Genomic DNA, 12007 nt, shown 5'->3' on the forward strand with positions numbered 1-12007 from the left:
GGGTCCGTTGTCTTTTCTTGAAATACATCTCATCCAAGCATGAAAAATTTGGCATCAATTTTTGGATTGTGGCAGATTTGGAGACAAAGTAGTTGTGCAATGTCACTCCTTATTTAGGAATAGATCCCAGTCATCCCACGGGGGAAAGACTTTCCAGGACTATGGTCATAAAGCTTATGGAGCCATTTCTGGACAAAAGCAAAACCATAACAACAGACAACTTCTTCAAGTTGCTTTTGCTGGCAAATAGACTGCTGCTGCTCCGCAATACAAGTGTGCTTGGCACCATAAATAAAATGGGACTTTCACCTGTAGCTAAAGTCACTTTAGTACATAAGCAGTTCTCCACACTAGTGTTTAGATTTGGCAGTGCCATGTTGACAGTGTATGTGCCCAAAAAGAAGAAGTCCTTCTGTATTCCTAGTACCATGCACCATAACGTGGAGATTGGACAAGATTGGGGGAAAAAAAAATTTTCAAATGACATAGCGTTTTTAAATAATGTCATTTTCATGCATGTATGTGTGTGTACATGCGCTAGAGAGGCAGAGACAGATTTGATGTCATTCAAGTGGTTACTGGAATATAAAATAAACACTTTCGCAAAGGTATAACCAAAGAAGTGTGCTTTTATTGAAGAATAAAACTGAATAACAAAAAATTCAAGCAACAAGATACCAAGAAAACATGTTTCACCAGCGTTTGTGTGTCTGCTTATATCCCTTCAGCGAGATCTTTTACAGTTAGCAAAAATCGACACCGGGTGTTACAGACTCAAATCAAATGTATGTTTTTATTATATCATAAACTAATAATAGTAATAATAATAGCAGTTCAGTGCTGAAAAAGGGGAGAATCTGGGTTCAAATCACCACCCTCTTAATTATGAGGTAGCAGTTCTTCCCTCTGTACCAGCCAAGCAGACGTCGATTGATAGTTGAGCTTCAGTTTTTACACATTGTCAGTGACACGTAAATTGAACAATTTCTTTTTCTTCAGTTATATTCTTGAATAAAAGTGCACTTGCTTTGTTATTTCTTTTGTTAAACTGTTTATTTGATATTTGGAGTTCAGTCTTCACACATTATACACATCAGCATTTTGTCAATTATTACTATAACCTGAAAAAAGTTTCTGTTTTAGTTATGTGTTCAACATTTCTTGCCTTGCATTTCCTGTAATCTTACATTTATCCAGATTATTGTAGACACAGAATGCATATGAAATGTATGTATTCCAAATAACAATATATTATTGGCCCTATATACTGTAACTCCAGGCACCTCACGCCCAGATCAACAGACTTGAGCTGGGAGAACTTCAGCTGCATCAGTGGAGGATGAGATAGCAGGCTGGCTGCTGGCTGCTTGTGCTGATCGACACAAACACACTGCAGTCCCCTACAACACTGCAGCCTCAGATAATGGTATGGTATGGTATTATTAGATATAGTCATCATAATAATTATTTACAAATGTTAATTACATTTACACTCATAAATAAAACATTACAGACTTACAGTGTTACAGTACCTTTTGTCAGCTCAGAAATGTTTTCATTTTTTGCATTCAATTTCCTTCACTCTGTGTGTTCTCATTCTCTTTTGCATTCATTTTTTTTGAATTTATACTGGATCAGAGGACATAAAAATGAACACAGTGAATTACCAATACACTGTAGTCAAGCATACCAAGGTGACGGTGGATATTTGGGGCTTAGACTGGAGAGAATTAAGACCATCATGCTTCATATTTAAGCCTTTCACAGAATGAAAACAATGTGAAAGTCTCCCAAAATGATACACAAAAGTCAAAAGATACTTTGGAACAAATATAGCGAAATAATTTATTACAGCAAAAGCAACAGAACATTCTTTGTAATGCAAATTTAGTGTTTTTTTTACCAACTCAACAGCAAGAAACATAAAAAAACACACATTTTTTATCCCATTGATGGCAAAGCAGTATTCAGAATTTTCACCCATTTGGCCATGAGACAATACATCAGCACTGTGTAAATGGACAGGGTGTTCATTTACTGAAATGCCCGATTATCCTATTGTTTCACTCAAACAGGTATGTACAACAGCCAATAAAAACATTTTGACAACCCGGTCTAAGGTGGCTCATGTGGTCCATCCTAACTGTTACAAACCAAAAAAAAACAAAAAAAACAAACCAAAAACCCTACATGGTGAACAAACAAGCTAATCCGACCCTGAGAGTTACACCGGGGTCAGCAGTCTCATGGATTTTAATAGCTAATGCAATATCTGCTGAGTTTAAAAGTGCTTCTGGTTTCCAAAATGGATTTCCTTAATGTAAGAAGATATTGGGACTTCAATACTGGGGTATAAACAACAGTATTAAGATAGCAAGGTATTTATTTTGTGAACTATTAAAATTTAAAAAATATATATCTTTTAAAAGTGTGAAACATGCTATTCAATATGAGTATGTGGCACTTGCTCTGAAATAGTGTTGGTTTCGATTCCCCCTCATATATCTTTGTATCCAGGTGATATGTCTGTACGACAGAAAGTGGAATTTGGCACAAGTGGAAGCCCCGACGTGTTGGTGATTTTAGCTTGAAAAAGTCTAAAGTCCTGAGTGGCCTTTACACCCAAACCCCTGTTTCACGTTAAATATCATGGGCACAGACAGAGGGAGGCTTGGCACTTTGGTAACCAGTAAAAGCAAATTCTTTCAATACTTTTCAAATTTAAGGCCAATCAGAATTAAACCATTTTAACCAAGTCAGTTAGACTCTTGTGACTTCACTTTTAAACATTAAATTTACAAAAGAGACACCTCCTTTAGCACTAGCTTACATTGTGAGCTGCATCCCAAAGATTGTCCTTTCATTTATTTCCTTCCCTGATATTCCAGTCCTTTAAAGTCCAGCACGTGTAGCGTTGATGAAAGGGCAGCATAGAGATGGGTGGTGTTAAAACGCAGACAGTAGACCGGACTGCTCGTCTTTGGTGAAGACAGGGAGAAAGTCTGCAAGGACAACAAGAGATGCATCAAGTTACAGCTGCTCGTTTGTTTACTAATTTATTACTCTATTCTCTCTAAAAAGGCCCCAGTGTGAGTAAATTAATAGGCCTTTTAATATTGAGCTGTTGACCTAATCATCAAATGCCCAAATGGGAGTGTCAAGTTTTACCTCCTGACTTACCACATTCATTGCAGATGGAATTGAAGAATGGAGGCTCTTTATCACTTAAGACTTCTGTCAAACAATTGTGGAAAATTATAGTACAGAAAATAATTAGAGAAGGGGACTGAAAATGAAATAAATAATTAATAGAAACATGGCTGCACTTTAGTGCTTAATGAATACGATCTGTACGCTGACCCTCTTATTTTTAGGAGCAAAAGGTCAAATTTTCATTTACAAAACAAAAGATGTACTCTTTAAAATAAAGTGTAGGTCACACTCAAGTTAAAGCCATCATTTTAAAAAAGGTTTAATTGCTTTTAAAAATCTTTTGATGATTTTATATCACCCTCTTCAAAACCAATACAAGTATACTGCACAGTGTTTAAATTTAAAATAAACTAGAAATCAGCCAAGAAGAAAGTCATTTGGAAATGAAACATTCCCTTACGTTGTTTCGCCCCTCTAAAATGTGTATTTTAAAAGAGCACTGGGCTGTTGAGTTTTTTTTGTAATCTCTGTAAGGCTCACGGTTTCATTCAGTGAATATGTTTTGTGAAGTGCTGTGTGGGCACACGACTGTAAGCACAAGGTAGGAGTTTCACCCTCATTCTGTGACCCTCACTTAGCAAGGCCCCATATTGTAGAAACACGGGAAAAACTGTAAATGAACAGAAATGGAAGTGTTTCGAAATGCTCACTTCATGACATTGGCTTTTTGGGTCATCAGGTATAACACCTGCCTTGACTATTTTTTGTTTTTTCTGTCCCCCCTGGCCATTGAACCTTACTCTTATTCGATGTTAATGTTGATTTATTTTTTATAATTATGTCTTTCATTTTTCTATTCTTTAATATGTAAAGCACTTTGAGCTACTGTTTGTATGAAAATGTGCTATATAAATAAATGTTGTTGTTATACCCGTTGCTACTGATATTATACCACTACAGAAGCCTATTCCCACCACTCCAAAAAAAAGTGTTAGTCCACAAACAAAATGTCTTCCATTACAATCATTATTGTATTATTTTACAAAGATTTTGCCTGCTGCCATTGGTACACACACATGTTCTGGTTGTGTAGTGACAGCTAGTGAAGGAGAGATTAAGCACCAGTGTAATGTGCAAAAAGTGACAATAACTGAACAAGACATTATAGGCGTATACTGCATATTTAATACTACATGTGCTGAGGGATAAATGTAATCCACCCAGTTTAGAGTCACAGAGTGTCAATGATTTCCACGCAGCACTGTGTGTAAGGCAAGAATCAATCATGGTGGATGGTATGCTGCTCCTTTGCACACACACAGAATACAGAAAAAAGTGTATTATGTGCAATCTAGTACAGAAACCTATGAATGAGTGTCAGTTTAGTATTAATCCAGCTATTTGCTGTAGATAGATCCATCCATCTATTTTCCAACCCGCTGAATCCGAACACAGGGTCATGGCGCCAATCCCAGCCAACACAGGGCACAAGGCAGGAACCAATCCTGGGGAGGGTGCCAACCCATCGCAGGACACACACAAACACACCCACACACCAAGCACACACCAGGGCCAATCTACCTAACCTGCATGTCTTTGGACTGAGAGGAAACCGGAGCGCCCGGAGGAAACCCACGCAGACACGGGGAGAACATGCAAACTCCACGCAGGGAGGACCTGGGAAGCGAACTCAGGTCTCCTAACTGAGAGGCAGCAGCGCTACCCACTGCGCCACCGTGCCGCCCTGTAGATAGATTGATCTGTATATTGCAGTGGCTAGTGTTCATACATGGAATCTTCAGGGGTTCAGGCTAGGGATGGAAAATGGGGACAGATTTTATTTACTTCATAGCACATGAAGGACTAAATGTTTTTGACAATTGAGAAGTATTAATGACACGTGTCTAGTATCCAGGGTTAAAACAAATAATCATCCAAAGTTAGCCACACTCACTGATGCCAAGCAATCTAGAGATGCACAGAGAGAACAGTGAAGAGCAGTGAGGCAGCAGTGGCAGTTCTGCACTAGCACTCTGCCTATATGTTAAAACATCAGCACTAAATTTACTAAACTCTAACCTGATTAAAGCGAAGTGTACACAAGTGTATACGGAAAACTTCTCTTCAGTTCTTGTCACTTGATTGCACACTTTGCATTTCCTTAATCTCTCCCATACTACCTAGCATTAAATGACTGAAGTATGCATGTGCACAATAATACTGAGTGTAGCAGGCAATATCTCGGAAAACTAATATAATACTTTTATGACATAACAAAATACTCTTAAGAAATAATGCAATTATTATTGCCAAAATAACTCAATAAAAAATTGAATTTGTGTGCCGGCAATATACTTTTATTGTAAATCCGTTACATTCAAGGTGGAACTGTCACAATCTTCTTATAAAAATGTAATTCTTAAAAATGTATTTGAAAAACATTCATAATTTACTGAAGCTTATTATGGATTTTAAACAGCATGAAATAAAACCATGATAAAATGGAAAACATTGATTTCTTATTTACTTTCATCAGCTCCATGAAAAGGACTCCAAGACAAAAAGAAAATAAAAAAGATATTGTTCTGTTAAGTTTTTATGTATTTTTCATTTGTGGTATAAATCTATTTAATCTACATCTCTCTGTTTTCAGCAGTAAGTTCAAACTCTGCAGCCAATGACAATGATAGAAATTATACGTAGGCAGCAGAAACAATCAGTTGTAAACGTTAAAAAGGTTCTAAAAGCTGTGATTTTGAACCAAATAGGTTTCCATTATTGTAGATGAGAAACGAAAACATCTTCAGATATCTGTTCTCAAACCTTTTACAAACTGAGCACCACATATTGGAGAGATCACTCATACACAGTTGTCGCAAGACAATTAAGGTGACAGTCACAAAAAAGCAAAAGAGAGCAATGACATAAAAAACAGTTAAGTGTGGATTTTATTTGTCAGGAAATTACACCATAAGACATTGTCTTTAGCAAAGGTTTTAATGATTAATGCAATACTTGTAGTGTTGTTAAATGGTGATACGTTGTTCATGTGTGGCACAGCATTTTAAGAGCTGTGGGCAGGAGTGAAGTTGATTTGATATCGAAGCAGACAGGTGTGAATTTAATCCTTAAATGTGAGTGGGGCTAGGGAGTAAATTCTACATGGCCCTCTACGTTCATGTTCTTCCAGCATCTCCATGGAGTTTTCTTGGCTTAACTGGCGATTCTAAGCTGGCTTGTGATGGTTGTGGCTGAGTGCGTCAAACACTGCATCCTGCAATGAACTGGTTCCCAATGGTTAGTTCCTGTCTTGTGCTCAATCCTAGTGAGAAAGGCTCCAGCGTTTGTGATGTTAAAGTAGATTGAGCAGGTTTGAGAATGGATGAGTCAATCAAGTGGAAAAGATACGACAAACGTTAACTTTCACACTTTTTGAATGTACACTGAATTATTTTCATAGACATTTCATTTTTATTCTTTTGCTTTTCCAGGAGCTCAGTCAAATACATAGTGTTTTATTCAATGAAGGTATTTTAAAAATAAAAGTAAATTTAACAGACCAATATAATCCTGACTCACCTGTAAGCAGCGTGTCTGACGCTTGTCCCAGAGTCGTACAACTCCATAGTAAGATGAGCCACTGGCAATCATGTAATTGTTGTCACTCTGGATACAATAGAGGGCACTGTCACAAGGCTCCTCCCACTCCATGACACACTTCCTGCAGAAAATGATAGACACAATCTTAAAAACATGCAGACTTTCAGGAAATATGGAAGCTGTTCAGCAGAAACAACTATATAGCTGCTCATTTATTTAACGGTTTATGTACGCAACCAACTAACATAACGCACATGGCTCAGAAAATGTGGGTGGAAAATTCATGTACATGTGTTGAAATGTGCAAGCTACACATGGACAGTGGTTGAGTGCAGGACAGAAACCCAGGATATTAGATCTGTGAGGCAGCAAGGCTAATCAACAAAGGTTGAGTTATTTGAGTGGTTGGAGAGGTTGACTGCTTTCAGTATAAATCACTTTAATAAGTATGAATGAAAAACACATTTAATTCTACTTTTTTGAAGCACAAATTATTGAAACACAAAAGTATTTATAATAAGGTGATTTTGCTACTTGAATGAAGAAAATAAATATATTTGTTCAAACATAGGATACATTGTTTTATTTGAATAATTACTTCTACGTTTAATGTAGCATGTATTTAAGAAGAAAGGTCAAAACCTCTCATGGTTACTCACTACAATGAAACATAATCACCCTGTAGAGGAAAAAAGCTTTTGTTTTTTGCGCTATCCAGGATGAAACAGTTAAGGGAAGTGTTTGTCAGTGTACATCCAATAGAGATCAATCATCCATTAGTGGCTTTATTAATAACTAATGCAGTGGGACTAGCAGTGGGGTATGCTGCAGACAGCAGGGCAGCAGGAGTACAGAAGAGATGTCTCGCCTACCCCTCTCAGGGGAAATACCCTAACTTCAACGGCAAGCAGGTCCCAGCAGCACCGTCCATACCTGAAAAGGCTTTTTAAAGCAGTTTCACTGAATGTACCTACAAGCACAGCAGACTAATATTAAAGTATTTCTAATAGCAATGCTTCCCTGCGGACACAACCACTGCCCAAACCAGGCATAATGCTAATTGCTAAAGAATTCTATTGTACTGCTTTGTGTAGCTTCTTGTCAGCAAGGCAAGTCCAATCGAGGTGCTGTATGTTCATAAAAGCAAAACAAAAAAATAACTAGATGCAGTTTTACAATTTGTGAGATAAAAGACACTCGTGTCTCTACAGAAAAACACAAGAAATTGTTAAACAAAAAAAAATCATGCCACTACCGTAACCAGCCTTTCCATCCTTGTGCTCCCTTCTCCACTGTATCCATCCTTCATTACATCACCCGAAGGAGGTGGCACTGCTTAAATTTATGATATAACCAAATTACAAATGTATGCTGTAATCAAAGCAGAAAAGTAAGTTTCTCCTCAAACTAGTGTACAGTTACATGGAAAAGTAAGTATACCCCATGAAATGTTTTTTTTATATATATCTGGACATAAAGTTCATGCCATACTGTATTTACATTTTGTAGTCCACTGTATAATATGGAAAAAGTAAGTACACCCGCTACATTTGTCACTACCTGAAACACCTAAAATCAGAATCAGATGCACCAGATAAGTACCAAATAATCAGAACATCGTTAGAGAGATTCTTGTAGGAAACGGACTTATTTAAACCTCAAACACTTAGTTAAGTTTGCTCTTTATTGCTGAAGTATGTGTTGACAACATGCCTAGATTAAAGAGCACTTTGAGGCCATTAGAAAGGTTATAGATGCCTGTGACTCTGGGAAGAGATTTAAAAAGATGTCCAAAGAGTTGGAAATCAACTGTCCCACTGTCTGGAAGATCATCTGCAAGTGGAGGTGAACTCAAACAGCTGCCATCTTGTCCAGGCCAGGCTGTCCCAGCAAGTTCAGCCAGACAGCAGAACACAAGATGCTGACAGAAGTCTCTAAGAACCGTAGAATGTCATCCCAAGGCTTACAGGTAGCCCTTACCACTGTTGATGCTTGAGTCCACCATAAGAAAGAGCCTAAACAAATTAGATCTACAAGAGGGGCGTACCAAGACAAAATTTTTGCTGTCTAGAAAAACAATCAAAGGAAAGACTAAAGTTTGTCCATGAACACCTAGGCAATGTCTGGGACAATGTTCTCTGGACAGAAGAGGCAAAGATAGTTATTTGGCAGTTTGGACACAGTACCAAAGACAGAATTTGACCTGATGAACTTGATACCATCACAAAGTATGCTGTGGTTTACATAAATTGTGTTATTGTACTAGCAGGTGCTTGCAAATAATGTGAGATCATCAGTCAAAAGAGTTAAGCTCAAATAAAAGTGTACCTTGCAAATTGACAATGACCATAAACTAGTGTTGGATCAGTACTAAAAATATGACATCAGTACTGATACCAGCTTCTGGACCTCAGTACTGGTGCAAATAACCCATATTCCATAACAACTCCGGTGGCAGAATTGCCAGCCTACCCAGTGTACTGCACAAACATGTGTTGCTCTTGTTATGCTGCATCATCATACACCTCCCTACTTTCCTAGAAGCTATGGTTTACCTTTGAATTCACCCAGGCGTCAAAAACTTCTGTCCCCCACAGAATGTGCAGCACATCAAAGAGACAAAGAGGGAGGGTATGGCGGTTTCTCGACTGTGCACAGAGTCTAAGGCGCGTCAAAGGGGAGAAGGTGGTTTAAGACGATTGTCCCACACTGAATCTACAGTACGCCTCACTGCCTTGCTACAAGCAGCGAATGGTTTACCTTTGAATTCCCTAGTACAGGGGACCCAAATAAAAATAAAAGTACCATACTGGGACCCAAGAAAAGGATTATTATCATCATAGTGGCAGCAGAAACACAATGAGTGAAACAGAAATGGCTATAAAAGAAAAAAGCAAACGTTTTTGTTCCCTTTCAAGCATATTTCTCACGTGAATATTACTAAAAGAGAAAAGAAGGAAACAAACATATTGTTAAAACAATACTCCATCTATTCATCCAGACCTGCTTATCGGGGCAGCTGGTGACTATCCCTGTCAGCATAGGGAGCAAGGCAGGAAGAGGCCCTGGATAGGGTGCCTGTCCTTCACATGGTGAACACACACACAAACACACTCTGGGGCCAGTTTGGCATTGCCAGTCCAGCTAACCTGTGTGTGTTTCAACTGTAGGAGGACACCAGAGCACCTGGACGAAACACAGGTACACATAGGAAGAACATGCACACTCCACATTAGGAGCAACTGGGACTTGAGCAAAAACCAATTACTGTACATTGGAAACAAGGAATAGGTTTTTGAGGTGTATCACTTTCAGTGGAAATGCTTAGTGCGTGATTTATTAAAGCTGAAAGAACTTCTTTAGGGTGCAACATAACGATATGAGGTTTTCTGAAAAAAACAGTATGAAAGGTCACTTAGTCACTTGACTCATTCATGGTGTGGATAAGGTATGAATTAGCTCAAACATTAATTAATAGATGCAGCTTATTTACTTTGTTTTAAATAACATTTTTTAATAATGTTTTTAAAATTAGATCCACCATTAACAATTCATAACGGGTTCACAAATAGTTTAATATACCGCGGTTCTATTGAACATTTCAATTAACCAAGTAAAATAAAAATAAAAAAGCTAAAATATTTCTAAAAAATACAAGCACTGTTTGTATTTTAGACAAGTGATTGAATAAACCTTGCTGTTTGAAATGTTTAACTATACCAGCTGAGATCTTGCTGAACGTTTACAGCGTATCTCAAACTATTCATACAGCTGTAATTGAAAGTTTGTGAACCCTTTAGAATTTTCTAGATTTCTGCATAAATATGACCTAAAACATCATCAGATTTTCACTCAAGTCCTAAAAGTAGATAAAGAGAAACCAGTTAAACAAATGAGACAAAAATATTATACTTGGTCATTTATTTATTAAGGAAAATGATCGAATACTACATATTTGTGAGTGGCAAAAGTATGTGAACCTTTGCTTTCAGTATCTGGTGTGACCCTCCCTTTGCAGCAATAACTGCAACTAAACGTTTCTGGTAACTTTTGATCATTCCTGCACACCGGCTTGGAGGAATTTTAGCCCATTCCTCCGTACAGAACAGCTTCAACTCTGGGATGTTGGTAGGTTTCCTCACATTAACTGCTCGCTTCAGGTCCTTCCACAACATTTTGATTGGATTAAGGTCAGGACTTTTACTTGGCCATTCCAAAACATTAACTTTATTCTTCTTTAACCATTCTTTAGTAGAATGACTTGTGTGCTTAGGGTCGTTGTCTTGCGGCATGACCCACCTTCTCTTGAGATTCAGTTCATGGACAGATGTCCTGACATTTTCCTTTAGAATTCTCTGATATAATTCAGAATTCATTGTTCCATCAATGAAGACAAGCCGTCCTGGCCCAGATGCAGCAAAACAGGCCCAAACTATGATACTACCACCACCATGTTTCACAGATGGGATAAGGTTCTTATGCTGGAATGCAGTGTTTTCCTTTCTCCAAACATAACGCTTTTCATTTAAACCAAAAAGTTCTATTTTGGTCTCATCCGTCCACAAAACATTCTTCCAATAGCCTTCAGGTTTGTCCACGTGATCTTTAGCAAATTGCAGACGAGCAGCAATGTTTTTTTTGGAGAACAGTGGCTTTTTTCCTTGCAACTCTGCCATGCACACACCATTGTTGTTCAATGTTCTCCTGATGATGGACTCATGAACATGAACATTAGCCAATGTGAGAGAGGCTTTCAGTTGCTTAGAAGTTACCCTGGGGTCCTTTGTGACTTTGCTGACTATTACACGCCTTGCTCTTGAAATGATCTTTGTTGGTCGACCACTCCTGGGGAGGGTAACAATGGTCTTGAACTTCCTCCATTTGTACACAATCTGTCTGACTGTGGATTGGTGGAGTCTAAACTCTTTAGAGATGGTTTTGTAACCTTTTCCACCCTGATGAGCATCAACAACTCTTTTTCTGAGGTCCTCAGAAATCTCCTTTGTTCGTGCCATGATACACTTCCACAAACATGTGTTGAGAAGAGCAGACTTTGATAGATCCCTGTTCTTTACATAACACAGGGTGCCCACTCACACCTGATTGTCATCCCATTTACTGAAAACACCTGACTCTAATTTCACCTTCAAACTGCTAATCCTAGAGGTTCACATACTTTTGCCACTCACAAATATCACCCTGCCCGGGGTTTGTTTCCTGTGTTGGCTGGGATTGGCTCCAGAAGACCCCCATG

General features: G+C 38.2%; 2 protein-coding genes across 2 annotated transcripts in view; both read right to left on the reverse strand.

The window, feature by feature from the left end:
• Positions 1–1727, reverse strand: part of poll (polymerase (DNA directed), lambda) — a 92290-nt gene extending 90563 nt beyond the window's left edge. The window contains exon 1 of the mRNA XM_039734826.1: positions 1533–1727. The gene's annotated coding sequence lies outside the window, so the exon portion shown is untranslated. The remainder of the gene's footprint in view (positions 1–1532) is intronic.
• A 90-nt stretch (positions 1728–1817) lies between these two features.
• The window catches only part of fbxw4 (F-box and WD repeat domain containing 4), a 243968-nt gene continuing 233778 nt past the window's right edge, over positions 1818–12007 (reverse strand). The window contains exons 8-9 of the mRNA XM_039734850.1: positions 6733–6874; positions 1818–3002 (exon numbers count right to left, since the gene is read on the reverse strand). Coding sequence (XP_039590784.1) covers positions 2865–3002; positions 6733–6874 — 280 coding nt within the window. The 3' untranslated portion in view covers positions 1818–2864. The remainder of the gene's footprint in view (positions 3003–6732; positions 6875–12007) is intronic.

Source organism: Polypterus senegalus, chromosome 1, assembly GCF_016835505.1.
Source record: "Polypterus senegalus isolate Bchr_013 chromosome 1, ASM1683550v1, whole genome shotgun sequence".
Taxonomy (NCBI): domain Eukaryota; kingdom Metazoa; phylum Chordata; class Cladistia; order Polypteriformes; family Polypteridae; genus Polypterus; species Polypterus senegalus.